Source organism: Cyanistes caeruleus, chromosome 6 (genome assembly GCF_971803275.1).
Source record: "Cyanistes caeruleus chromosome 6, bCyaCae1.hap1.1, whole genome shotgun sequence".
In the NCBI taxonomy this organism is placed as follows: Eukaryota; Metazoa; Chordata; class Aves; order Passeriformes; family Paridae; genus Cyanistes; species Cyanistes caeruleus.
Window position 1 is genome coordinate 37,354,196 of NC_141706.1, and position 15,007 is coordinate 37,369,202.

The following is a 15,007-nucleotide window of genomic DNA, read 5'->3' on the forward strand; positions in this document are numbered from 1 at the left end:
TGTTTTGAGTTTCCAGCCAGTCTAATAGTGCTGCATAGTCTTTTGTAGCAGTCAGAAAATTTCAATGTATTAAAAAAAAAAAAATCAAACAAATGCAGATAATTGATTCAGTGGTGATTTAGAGACTTAAAGTCTCACAGGTTTTCAAAATCACAGGATTTCAAGCCTGTGTGATTCAGTGTTCTATGGTTAGGCATAGAGAGGGGTCCATTTATTTCCCACTGTTCTCTTTCATATATGCAATTCCTCTGTATTATGTGTATGTAGGGGGCTGGGGGGAGTGTTGTGTTTTCTGTTTGTTTTATTTTTGAAAATAAGACTTTAACTTTTCTACAGGTAGACACCATAATACACTGCTGTAAAACCATAAATCTGCTGGAGTGTGTAAGAACCTAGCCTTAAGGTTCTGTTACTATTCCTGTTTCTCTTTTCCCAGAGGATAATTCTACTTTAGAGACTGTACAGTCTCTCTCCTTAACCCTGAAGTAGCCAAGGTCTTTGTCTTGTAGGAACAGAGTGGTGATGCTGGGCTACAGTTCTTCCTGGGCTCTTTCACTGACATATTGTGAGGCCTTGAGTTTTTTTGTGATTGCCTGACAAACTAGGGGTTTTTGCTGGCTTGGTTGTTTTTTTTGGATTTGCTTTGGTTGTTGGTTTGTTTTTCTTTTTTTTTATCTTGACTTTTCTTTTTTTTCCTTCAGCATCCTGTTCCAGACTGCATTATTCACATTATACTACTTTTCTGACTTCATTGGTGTATTATGTTCCTGTTAATTTGTAACCAAAGGTGACATGCCCATGGAAGCAACAGAAGTGCAAATGATCCCATCCTCAGCACTTATTTTTTTTCCACTTCTACCAAATTGTTAGCAAGAATATTGAAGGATTATTGTCTCAGATTAAATGTTTTTGTAGAGACAAAATTTAAGAAGTGTGCTAATCAGAAAAAGTAGTTCCTTCAGTGTTTTTGGTGTAGCTCTTAGTTTGAATTGCTGTCATTGGCAGGGTTGTGATGCATATTTGCTTTGTGGGTTATACTTGGGTGTAATATTAGTGAACTCAATGTGATTTCACTCCTGAAGGAGTCACAGTTGAAGCTGTCCACCAGTTGTCCAGAGAGCTGACCATGATCTGTATCTCACCACTGCAAACTGGATGCAAAGCTCTTCTGTAGTTACTGCTCTCTGTGTACCTAAGTTGGCTCATCAGTGCAAATTATAGCATGTAAGGATATGATGGGATAAAATCATGGGATTGTAGTGCATCCCAGTCCTTATTGGTAATCTGAATATGTTTGCACTCCCAGAAAGTTCTAAATGACTTTTAAAGCTTCTTCACAACAGTGTTAACTTCAGGGTCTAGGAGCATCATTATGTGGTAACTCTCATTTTTCAGAATTATACTCTAGACCAGTGACAAAATAGAATTAGATTTTAACATCTTGGGGTTTTAAATGTGGTGTTGTGGCATTGAGGACCTTGGATGATGATTCTTCACTACTTTATCTCAAGCTGCATGTGGATTTATTCTTTAAGGCTATTTAGAAAAATATCTTTCACAGGATTTCTCCTTCCACCCTCTTCCAAAAAAGGTTGGAGGTGTATGAGGAGGGGATGTCAGAGGTTTGAGTGGTGGTTTCTAAAATGTCTGCAGTAAGTTGCATTCAAGTTTGATATAAAAATAATAAAGAGTGTTTTTTTGAGTGAAAGCAGACACAGATATTTGAAAACATCCATGGTATTATCCCACTCTGGTATAGTTATGAAACAGTTTCATAATGATGGTTCAAATATGAAACAACATTGCAACACTGAGCATCTCAAGAGGCTGCTAGTGACAGAATAAACATGGAGATGCAATACACAAAAGTGGAGTTTTCCATGAACACTTGATTTTGTTCTGTTTGTGTACAATTGTTTGAGCCTTGTTTAATGTTAGGCTTTTTACTGATGTTATATCTAGATGAGTCATGCTTTTTTCTTCAGCTGTAAATAGGTTTGAACATAAGAGGTTTTCAGGATCTAGACTTTTTTTCTTCTGGTATTTCATATTGATATTCTGCAACTTAAGTGATGCTTTTCAGAAAGGAACCTTTGTTTATACTCTTTATCTACAAGTTACATACGGTAGAGAGTGATAGTTCATACCAGGTCACAGTCAAATGACTAATCTGTTTGAATTACCATAACAGATTTTAAAAATCAAGGAGACAGACAATTTTTTGCTATTGAAGTTATTAAGACAGTTTCTAGAACCATACTTTGTGACTGTTGAAGCAGTGAAAGTTTTATGTAGAATCTTCAAGAACAAGTCTCTTTCTTGAGTACTTGATGTTTTGGCCTTTAACTGGAGCATCATTCCTGTTAGGTGAAACATTGGTTTCAGAATAGGACATCTCTCTTAGCTAATTCTCTCTTTAGCTAACTCAGAGTGCTGAGTTCCAGTATCCAACATTTATGAACCTGTCTTAGTATTTCATTCCTCTTTCAAAAATTCTCATCCCGTACAATAAAGACTAGAAGCCTTTTTCTTCATGCTACCTGTTCTCTCAGCTGCCCTTTCTGCTAATTAAGCTTCTCTTCAGCTTTGGTAGATCTCTCTAAAGGTCACTAATAGAGCAAACTAGTGAAGAGGATTACTCTTTGTAGAGATATTTTTTTTCTTTTCATGAAAGAACCTTTGAGTCAAGGCTCTTCCTTCCTTAGTCTAAAGGGAGAAAAAAAATATAAAAAAGCTTTAGCTTTTTCCCTCAAGTTAAAAAGAATGTTTATAGTAGAAACTTATCTGTACTGGAAGATCTCTGATACCCAGGTGAACAGTAAGAAAGTAAATTGTTTCTGAGAGGCAACACTGAAAAATTGCTGAAGGCTCATTACAAATTCATCAATAGGTCACTATGTCAATAGGAAAAGACTGTGAACGTCTTGACAAACATCAAGACATTTTGTATGACAAACATATGTGTCACCTCATAACCATTAATACTTTTGTAGAAATAATTTTTAGCTTACTCTGGTGTGTGTCACTGTAATGATGGAATAGATTGAATGTTTAATAATACGATTTAATCTTATTAATACCATTGGCAAATCAGAAAGTGCAATACATATATATATATATACTATACTATAAAATATTCAATATCAAGATTTTTGTTTTGTCTTTGCATTTCATCAGGTGTAGTCTGGAAAACATAGGGCATAAAAAAGGAAAAGGTTTTGCGAATATCTATACTGACTTGTTTAAGCTGGCTGCCAAGAATTGCAATTAAATGACTGTTACAAATGATTGTTTTCTGTTTAATAATTGAAAGGAGAAAAAATCTTATTTAAATTATATGAAACCCTGAAGGAGGAAGTATAATGAAATGTGGTTTAATTATATTCAGTGAGACAGGAAAACAGACTGATGACCTTATCAGTGTTTGTTTATTTTCTTGCCTTATTGTATTCTTCGTTAGCCCCAAAAAATACTGGTTATGATGCAGAAAAAAAACCCTCTCTTAATAAGGTAATGCATTATTTTCAACTCTCTAAAAATACGTAGCAAAGTCATCGTGTGTGCCAGTTTACATTAGAAACAGCTTGTGGGTAATGTTACAGAGCCATTATCACTGATGCTCTGTGGTAAAAAGGCAGGCAGGGGATACAGAGCCTGTGTTGGATACATAGAGTACACAATGAAAAAGTTTCAGTCTGCAATAACTACTGAAGCGAAGGATTTGAGGATGTGGAAAAAGTTCAAGCTGTGATCTGTTTTCTTCCCAGTTTCAAATACAAAGTGCAGTGAAGATTTTTTTTACTTCTTAGATAAGTGACCTGCCAATGAACTTGAAATAATTTTTTATCTGAATTTCCCTCAATTCCTTTTTTTTGTCCCTTTGTACTTTTTGTACAAACATGATATTGTCATTAAGAGAGTAGGAATGAAAGACTGACTTACAGTGTTACATTCTTTTTGTGTGTGTGTGTGTGTGTGTGTGGTGATTGTGCACCTGCAGGACACATAGCCCAGCAGCTTCTCGAGTTCTCATACTGGGAGTGGCCAGGTGCTGTACAAAGTAGAGTAGATCTGGCTGAGAAAAAAAGGCTAGGTCTCCCACTCCAGAGTGTGTAAAGACACTGTATTCTCATGGGAAGTGGGAGATGCAACTTGGAATGCATTTGTGCAAAAAAGGCAGTTGAATTTATTTCCACTTTCTGGATAAAATGCTGTTGTGCAATAGCTGAAGAAACATGGATTGTATTTATTTACACATCTCTCTGAGGTGTTTTGTTTTGGCACTCCCCTCTCTTTTACCACAGTCCCCATCTATTCTCTGTTCATTGCAGGACAAGCAGAACTATTTTTGCTGGAGAAAATGTTGTTTCTGTCCAAAATGCACTGCCTTGAGGCCAAATGCATGTCATACATTGATGATAAATAACTCTGCTTCTGACTTACCTGAGTCAAGACAGTGTGATGTCTCTACACCTTTTATCATTGTGATGTATAGGCAGAGTCCCTAAACACACTCATTAATTTTCAGACTGTAGTATAGGAGTTGGAGAACATGCTCTGGCATACTATGCCTTTACCGTCTTTGAGCTGTCCTACTGAAAGAGCTTGAAAATGGAGTGTGTGGTTGCCTTCCCCACCATAGAGATGCATTGTGCATCATACAGCTGTTTTTTAAATTACATGGCATGTGGATTCAACACAAGTCTATCACTTTCAAAGACAAACCCACCACAAATCAGACATTTGGCCATAATTTGCTGCATTATGGGACAACACCTTGCACAGTGCCTGAGTGAACTCCAGATGATGTTCTTTTTCAGCTGAGTTTGTTCTAGGAAAGGTGCTACTGGCTTGTATGAGAAAAGTTGATAATGGAGGGTGTAAGTAGCTTCTCTCTTTTTACCACTTGAGTATTCTGTCAGGGAGATCCTGCCTTGACTTGATCCTGCTTGACAGGAATTGCAATCTCTTAAATTCATATCCTTGATGAATTACTATTTCACTCATTTCTCCTTTCCTTGTATCACTGAGTTGGCTGGTTTGCAGATACCTAAGAAAATGGATCAGCTAACCTATCATTAATAACTTACTGTTCATTGATTTTACTATGTGACTCTGTTGGTCCTAAAAAGTATCCCTTTTTTACTCCCCTTTCTGGAAATATTGTCAATTCAGGCTATTTGTAACTCAAGTTTTAGTGCTTCAACATACCGTGCCATAAATGTAATAATGCAATTCCATTTACAAAATGCATAATGGCTGGGTCTGCTAGTTTGTTCATAGAGAGGTAATAGAGATGTGAGGTTTTTTGGTAGCATATGAAATTATATTTATGAAATGGCAATGCATTAGGAATGAAAGATGAAAAATGTAGCTGCTATGCTACTGACAACGTTGCAGGTAGAATGAAAGGGGTGAGGAAAACAAAATGCTATCATCTGGAATTTCTTATTCAGGACCTTTATATGGTTTCAAGTTGGCAGAGTGTCTCCTTCTGCAGCTTTAATTTTCATTACGTGAATATGTGTTTGGAATATGCTATTATTGTGTGATGGTTGATCTGAAAAAGAGACGGTTCTGATGGTTAGATGGTGGTGGTTCTAGTTTAAAATCAGGAGAGAATTTCTTACTGTGAATCAAACACCAATACTTGTATATAGAACCTCTAAAACAATGCCTTACACATCTTAATGACTACTTTAAAACCTTAACTGAAAAAGGGTCTAACAGCAGTCACTAATGGAAAATGTCCTGAAGTTTATGTTAAAAATTTTATTAATCAACATAAATATTTGTAGCAAAGGATTTTTTAAAAAACTATATGACTTTTACAAAGGATACCTCTGTGTGCACATGTATTATGTGAGAAGGACTAGTAGTGGAGAATCTGTAAGTCTTTAATGGAAAGAGAAAACAAAATTTACTTTAGAAAAAGGAGTTTAACATTGCAGGAAATTAAAACCAAGGATTTGGCTTATGAGTACACTTAGCCAATCTAGCAGATAACTGCTGCCAGATAGGAAGGAAGGACCTGCTTCTCAGTTCCCATATTTCATGGCATGCTTCCAGCCTATCTAACCATTATTATTTGTGCTTGTCTGATTCTGCTGTGAACTGACAAAGGAACTGAAGCTGGCAGAAGATTAAAAGTAGAAGAGAAAAGAAAACTATTGATGAAGTTTCCATCAGCTTAAGGATACCATTTCAAACAATCCTGTACTATATGGTGTCTTTCAAAATTTTTTCTTCTTTAATGCTGTGACAATTGAAAATAGAACATTGTGGGTGAATATCACTAAGCTATTTCCATGTTTTGAAATACATAGAAAAAGAATGTCTTACTTCTATATACTTTCTTTCTTACAAAACAGATACATTTTAAAAAGCCCTAAATATGTAACTTGTTACTATTTCTTATCAAATATTTTTGAATTTAAAGGTAGGTGATAGTTTTGTTGGTATTAAAATGCAAACTTTGGAGGTTTCCTTTCATGTGTAATATAGCAGAGCAGAAATCTTTTGAGAGGTTTTATGGGGTGGTTGTTTATTTTTTTCCAATTTTCATTGTGGCAAAAAATAGATCTCTTGAGAAACTGTGTTGCGTACTTCTTGTGTGAGAAAACCCTGAAGCTTCTTCTGGTTATTTTTTATCTTGGTACAGTTGCTGGATTTCTCTTGGCTTTGTTCTAAAGCTGTGTGCATGTAGGGCTTGTTAAATAAACATTAGACTTGTCAATATAACTGAGGTCTTCTCTAAACCTTGCTCTTTTGAGCAGACTTCGTTCCAAGTTTATAAAATAAACTCTGTGAATTAGAATCAAATTTTTCTCTGTTCTGCAGATGGATGCTTTGACTGAGCTTTTTGACATAATTTGTTGTGCTTTTACTTCATCACTGATACAGTTGCAGAAGTACAAAGCTTTTCAATATGTAGAAGTTTATAACAGATACGTTTATGAGAGAGGCTGTCTTACCCATTGACTTATGAATACTAATAAAATAGCAATATCCTTTAAAACATCTCATATTTAATTGTTAAGGTGAATATTTCCCCTAATAGATTTTGCTTTCTTGATGTTACAGAACTCCTTATGTGTCTTCTTTACAAGTTATTGTTAAAGCTGTTAATAAAACTGCTTTTGCAATTTTAGAAGTGCTGGAATAAAATAGCAAAATTAAATACTAAGGATTAAGTAGACTGTTGGAGGTTTTCAAGCTATGAGTAGATAAAGCCCCAACCTACATGGTCTGATTTCAGTTTTGACCTTCTTTTGAGTAGGCAGTTGGACAAGATGACCTCTTTCAATACCTTTCAGTTTGGATTACACTATAATACTGTGACATTAACACATAAGAATTGAAACAGTTTCAGGATATTGTCAGTCTCTAATGCAGTTTAGGAAACTTCTTTTTAGGAACAGCAGACTTGATAAAAACAATTATTTTTCTGCAGAAGATTTCCTTAACCGATCCAGAATACTAAGTGCAACTTGGTTTTGGCATAAGACATGCAAGCTTCACATATGTGGATCCATATGTATGCAATATATAAACCGTCTGGGTTTTGCCAAGTACAGCCTATACATAGGAACAATCAGTAATCTTACTGAAAATGTTGTAACCTTTGTGGCAATATACTTACTTTGTAAGGTTTTCTTGAAACCTGTTATTTCTGTCAAGACAGAGGGTCCTATTTTATGTTTGCACTCATATTTTTGGCAGATGTTTGTAAGACAAAAAAAAATCAGCTTTTGAAGTTACTGACAATTTGAAGGTAGAAGACCTGCCAGGTTTTGTGCAAGTCCATGTGACAATTTCATATAAATTGCTTGTTTATATATTTATATAGTTTATATAGTTTCCAGTAACTTTCATAAAATCATTTCCATTGAATTAAAGAAAAAATACACGGTTGATTTTCTGTTGGTGGAAATGTACTAGCTTGGCAAGTTTAGAAAATCAAAAGTCTCATTATCTATAGACAGCAGCTGGACAAACTTCTTAAAGACTCTTTTCACAGCATGGGAAGAGAGGCAAAGGGCTGCTTCTGCAGTTAATGCAACTTGTTGATACTCTACCAAATTTTCCAGTTAGTGCAGAATGAGCACTGAATTTATAATAATACTGTTCTCACAACATACCCCATCAAGTATCTTTCAATTTGGAGTTTTAATCTAAATCAGCAGAGTGAAATTTTAGCTAGTGGCTTTGTAGTTTGGAAAATCCTGTATCTAATGAGCAGCACCCTCAAACAAGCACTTTCTCAAATGAATAATTACTTGGCAGGCTTTACCAGGAACAAAGTCTTGCCAACTGACAGTGCATGGTTATTCAGTTTAATTTATCTACAAGTCAACAGTTTTCAAACTGGGACTCTGAAAGCTGCAGTGCAAAACTTGAGCAGTGTGTATTAGATTGGTTCATTTTACCCTTGTATGGCTCTCATTTGAAGAACCATGCAGCTAATGATGTACTAGCAGGTCACGGAGGTATTTCTGAGAGAGCATCAAGATTTATAGATTCTTTTCTAGGAAAAAGAAGGTGGTCTGCCATTTAAATCAGCTGTTTGCCTGTGGGGCTTTTATTTTTTTTCCCTATCTCAGTGAATCGAAGGAAGAGATTTAGCCCCTAAAAGAAGTTCTCATTCCAATTCAGTGAGGCATAAGATTTGTACAGAATGTGGCTATAGCTTGTGGAAATGTTAACAATGATTTGTGAGGAAGGTGGAGTACACATTGTAGTTCTGATGCTTGATCATGTTAAAACTTTAAAGACTGCAGAGAATATTTTAGGAGGTGGGGCTTGATCCAGTTTAACAGCAAGTTCTGCTTCCATTTGCTATAGTTCTGAATATAGTCTGTTTTTTTTTAATATACCATACAGTTTATTGTTTAGAGAGTCCATTAAATTTCCACCAAAAAGACCCCAGATGATGCATTCCTTTGTCAAGTAATTACTTACAAGAAGAGGACCATATATTTTTAGGTGTTGTAATTAATTAAATGTTTAAAATAAAACTTTTGATGATTTTTACGCTATATATAACTATCACGAGGTATTAGTCTATCAATCATAGTAATACATAAATTAAGCTGTCAGGGGATTCTCCTGTACCTTTTTGGATTTAAATGTAAATAAAGTGTATTTAATGAGCACTGTTGCTAAAAACGGAAATCTTTTTGAGATTGTGTTGTATCTGTAATGTGCTAAGATTATTCCTGGTGGAATCCCATTGCTCCTGTTTGGTTACACTGCCAATAACTTGAAATTAAAAGCAAGTATGTCTTTCCAAGAGCAGTTTAAGTCATCGAAGAGTGTCTCTAACATTAAAGAGTAACAGACTTTAACATCTCCACTTATGTGAAAATAGGTCTTAAGTCTTATGTCTGTCCAGAGGAACCTCTAAGAAGTCAGTATCAGCCAAGCTGCCTTACTAATTTACATGCATATAAGCTTCCATATACAGACTTCTATTCTGTGAAACAGTTTAAGGTGTAGAGATTGTGAATGGCTTTGTTGCTTAATTATATATGGGGTTTTTGACCCTTTGACTTAGAAGTTCCTTCTGTGAAAATTTGGCCTTAACAGATCCTGCCAAAGTTAGGATAAGGAGCAAAAGAAATTATCTCTGCACATGCACCTTAGTATTTTAAATATAAGTGAGAAAAAAAGATATGTGCTTACTCATGATGCAGCTGATAGTCTGGATCAGATTCAACCCAGAGGATGTTTTCATTTTTCTTGCTAGCCTTTTACCCCAATGAGAAGAGAAAATGAGATTGAGACATCTAGATAAGCTTGAATTTCCTTGCACTTGACCACAGCTGTAGAGCAATTTTCATGAAGGGAAGAAGGTATCAAGACAAAAGTTTATTCAAGGAATTGGTGTGTGCTGTTACTTGTTGTGAGAGTAGCAAATGTAGGGAGTAGACAGTGGTTATGAGTGTCCACGGACATGCAGGTATCCCCATATGGGAGTGACTGTTCATTGTGACTCTTAGTCGATATATATGATGTCTGGTGTATTGTAGGTGAGTGTCCCCAATAAAGAATGGAAAAGATTAAGGAAATGTGAATAAGTTGTAGGTGTAATAGTCAAAACAGTAATATAGAGATTCAGTAACAAAGGGGAAAAGTAGCACTTGATCAACATAATTTTGAAGAGTTTCTAAAGGTATTTTGAGAAGGAAGTGAAGAAGACAAACAGCTGTGCTCTTTCTAAGAGATTAACAAAAAAGCTCAAATTGTGTTTACATACTATAAAGTGACATATTGGGTAGAGCATTGGGAAGTATGCTACAAAATAAATAAGAATGGAAATCTAATATACATGATACCTACATGGTAGGGAACAGCAGTTGGCCCAAAGAGTGGTAAGCTGAACATCTGATGTTTCTGTTACTGTAGGCTATTCTAAGTACTGACAAAGATGAAGAATTTTAAATTTTTCCTACAGTGTTACCAGAATTGAACAGGAAGAAGGCTATAAGCTCTAGCTCCTGTGGTTTCTTAAGGGTAATAAGTACAGTGTTAGAAAGTCTTAATGGAAGCCCTGACTTTTAATGCACTTTGAGTTTTGTTTTGTTAAAGGGCTGTAAGCTCAACAATTCTGTTGAGTGCTTGGACATGTGTGCTTAACATGGTAGGACTGATTGCACTTACAGTGAAGAGTGGTTGAGTAATTGAAGTGGGATAGAAGAGGTCACTGTTGCACTTTTTCCATTGTGTTCTTCAGCCTGGGTTTGACCCAAACCACTCTGGGTTCCAGGGAAATGCAGAAGGATGACCCCAGGGGGAATTACTTGCTCAGAACAATCTTTACTTCATTTAAACACCTTCATTCCTGAGCCACGTGCATCAATGTGTTCTCATCTGTAAGAAAAGTTGAACAAAAAGCCCACTTTCCTGTATTTTCTCTATACCATACTGTCCCTAACCCTGTATGTAAAATTAGTGTACTAATGTATTTTTTTGCTCTGTTAGACTGCAGATTGTGGTCATTTGTGCTATGCACTTTGCTTTCCTTTAGAAGAAAAGTGCAGTCACAGGCTCTCATAAAGAATAAAAACGCATCGCTTGGCAGAAGACCACAAATTGTGCAAGTTCCTTTGCAGAGGAGCTTGGCCCTTTCACTGTTGTTTGAGTGCTTTAGTGTTTAGACAGAATGTTGCACATGTTTCTTTTGTTCTTCTGATATGCAAAATAGTGTGAAGGTTTCCTGATTGTGTTTGGTGGGGTTTTTGCATACTTTCCCCACTTTGAAAATTTCAATGAAATGTGCAAATGGTGTTGCATTACTATCTGGAACTGAGGCACAGCAGATAGATGCTATACTTCCTCTGGTATCATGATGTGTTAGAACACTGAGCAATAACATGGAGATAGTTTAATACTATTTAAAGGCCCAAGTTTTTCTCCTAATGTGAGTAATAATTTTTTAAAGGTTATGTCTGAGTTGGCTTCTAGAATTTGTTTCAGCTTGCATCTTTTTTTATTTGATTATGTGGCAAGAGGGTAGTTATTTCATTAGACATAGGACAGATGTTTGCCCTGTACTGATTAGGACATTTTCAGTAAGGTGGGGTGACAATGTTAGTAGCATATGGTGTAGCTGAATAGGCAGCTAAGAGAAAGGTGATTAAGGTGTATGTTTCTGAGTTTCTCTGGTTGTTACTTGGTAGCTGTCTCATGTGAGATGGACAAACTCTTTTCTGAAGTTTCACTGATAAGTTTTTTATGTATTTGAAAATTTTAACACATCTTTAAATTGATTAAAAGTTGCCTATTCAATTGTGATTATTTGTGGTTTTGTTTTGTAGCTTGGTGGTGCATCATGTAAGATTTTCTATTAAATATTTATTGGAAACAGAAGCAGGTTTTAATTTGAAGTTTACTTATTTTAACAGTAAGACTCAGAATAGTACTTGGGGAATCAGGTTGCAAAGGTGCTGTTAAGGCTCCTGAGAATTTGTGGTTTACTTCCTGAAGTTAACTATTTCTAAGAAGTGAAATTTCCTTGAGGTGCACAATATAGCATAGCTAATAACAGAATGTAAAAAATAATTTAGTCTGGTTTGAGAGAAAACATTTGTATCCATACTAATTTACTGGAAGCTTGTTGAACTGTGGAAGTGATACTCCTGGGTTTTTTATGTTTACAGCTGAAAGGAGTGAATTCTTCAAACAGCTCTATAATAAGGAATCATCTATAGTGTCATAGTTGCTTAAGATGACTCTGATCTTTTCTTAAAAACAAAGTACAAAACTGATCTTTATCTGTAGCACTGTTCTTGCTTTGACTAGTGAATCGTATCAACTCCAAGTTATTTTGGGCACTGAATTACAGTAGATTTTCTGGATTATAGCAAATCACTTATTTCATAGGAGAAGAATAGAGAAGAAGTAACTTGATTTTTGTTTTGATGTAAGTGGATTTGGCCTTTGTTGTGTGGAAATTACAGCTCTGCCTCAGTTTCCAGTAATGCAGTTGTCACTTCATCTACTTGCTCACATAACCAACTGTTTACCTACAACAACCGTTTTAGTGTATTTATCTGATGAATACAAAGAAAAGAGAATTTACCTAAAAATTGCACAGAACCAGTGAGAATGCACAGAATATTTTCCTTTTTGTCATCTGTTTGACACCTGGGAGTGTGTTTGTGTAATTGTGACAGATTTAATCGCTTGCCTGTTGAGTGCTCCTCCCTCCAGGAAGCAAATCTCTCTTTTTGTGAAGCAGCAGTCATTTCAACTAAACCCCAAGCTCTGGGAGAGCTGCATATGTAGAGAATTCAAAACAGGGGAGAGTTTTCCACAGCTGTTGAGTACTTGTAGCAAATGCCTATTTTGCTGGTATCTTAAGTTGATTCTGCAATGAATTCTGCTTTTGACTGTAGGACTTTTTACGACGTTAAGATTAGTAGATTGACTGCTAGCAGTGTATTTAATTTTTTCATGCCTGCTTCCATAAAATGGCTTTCATGAAGGAAAATAAATTTGATTAATTATTCTATGTCACTTGATTTAAGACAATTGTTGGTTATAATGGAAAGTCTTATATAAATCACCATTTTCAAAATGTTTTTCTGCAGAATGTATCTTCTATTCCACTTTACAAACATTGTTTTTTTTTCAATTATCATCTGTATCACTGCAACACTTGGACAGAAACACTTGGTTTCAATTCTTAATTCCATTCCCTATCTCTGAGTCTTAGAAGAAGGCTATTCATTATGAATGTTCAGAAAAAGAAGGAAAGCAATGGAACTTGTATCAGTGTCACTGCTTGACCCCCTGTAAGAGCTGAAGCTTTACTGGATGCTTTTAGTTAGACTCTTGAGAAATTACATACAATTCACAAAGATAGTACTACCTAAAATGTATGTGGGGATCCAGATGGATTTGTCTTTCTGGGTTTTACTTCTGTGGTTGGAATTGTTTGTATGAATGATTCTTTAAATACAGAACAAAATGCTATTAAGTTGCAATGGCTTAACTCTGCATTTAAATGTCACAGGTAGAGGAGGATGATGATACCGAATCACGACATGAAGAAGAGAAGCAAGATGTGAAATGCTATTCAAGAAGAAAGGTATTTTCTAACTGGAGCCGCTATGAGGATACAGAGAAAGAGGGACAGAGTGAAGCTGGGGAGTCACAGAGAGGAACAGACTTCAGTGTTTTGCTTAGCTCGGCAGGTAAGCATTTTCCAATCTGTAGGGTTTTTAGTTTTGCATTTTGAGACATGACTACTTTTCTAATTGTTGTCCTTGATGATGAAACTCCACCCTAGAATACCATTCTTATCTGCCTCTGTAAGTCTGCCATTTATGTACTGAAGAGTGTTGAAAGTCTCCATGGGTGCAGCCTCATAGCACACAGGCTGCACTGAGCTGTGACAGATGGGGAGTAAGAGAGGGCTGCTGGCTAATGCATTTATAGCCTTACTGTGAAAAGATGGGTCTGAGTGTGTGCAGCATCCAGTAACACTGAGCTTATTCTTGTTGATCTTGGTTATTGGGTTGCTTTCCAGGAAAGAAAAATGTTGCTGATATAACTAAACAAAACAAACAGGCAGCTGCTTGCTCTTGTTTGTTTCAACAGAGATTTGTGATTTGTGATCAGCACTGTAGAGATGTGTACATAAATATTAAGTCTTACCCTCCTTCAAAATAATGACCGGTTGTTTTCCTCTGTTTAGAGGAGATGATAAATGAGGAAGGACAGTCTGTACTAGATCCTGGGGTTTTTCCAACCATACATGAATAGTATAGGGTTCTTTCACTAAAAATAGTTACCTAAAATTATTTTAGAAACTCTTGATGCGCCATTGTGTTGGAATACCATTCAGTAAAAAGCTGCAAACAATGTATTATGGCAGTTTTTGTAGTACTTTGGAAATTCTGAAATCTCTCAAATCTAAATAATTGGATTTTTCAGTCACAGCTTGGTAAGTAAGGTAAGTTAGAAGTTAGCTACAGCAAAGAAACAAAGAAGAGAGTTTCCTTTCTTTGTGCAAGAATCAATTTCTGAAGTTCTGTTTCATATGAATGTTGCAAAGCTGGGCCTAAGCTGTCAGATTTTAATCACAATATCATGAATTGTGGATTGACTTCTCTGAATCTTGGGTTGCATGGCAAACAATGCTGGAGTGAAGACACATAGTATGGACCTCAGAAACGTGTATGTTACAGAGTCTGGGGAGCAAAGTAGATATAGTAATTCAAAACTTATTTAATCAGAAGACCTGTCCTGAGGAGCCATGTCTCCATGGTTCAACTTTTCAACAACTTCTGTAACTCTGTAGTTAGCTTTCAGATGTCTTTAAAATGTTCTGAAGAACAGTGCTTTTGAACTGAGGATATAACAAAATAGTATTTAGCTCTGCTAATTTGTATTTTTCATGAGTTATACTTCAACCCAATTATTACCTCCCCATTTATTTTACTCTTTAGATTCTCTTAATGTCTCAAATGATAATATTAGAAGGTAATATTCATATATT

At 35.7% G+C, this 15,007-nt stretch overlaps 1 protein-coding gene across 1 annotated transcript in view; it reads left to right on the plus strand.

Moving 5' to 3' along the window:
• Nucleotides 1-15,007, plus strand: part of AVEN (apoptosis and caspase activation inhibitor) — an 87,974-nt gene that overhangs the window by 6,119 nt on the left and 66,848 nt on the right. Inside the window, exon 2 of the mRNA XM_023927932.2 lies at nucleotides 13,520-13,700. Coding sequence (XP_023783700.2) covers nucleotides 13,520-13,700 — 181 coding nt within the window. The remainder of the gene's footprint in view (nucleotides 1-13,519; nucleotides 13,701-15,007) is intronic.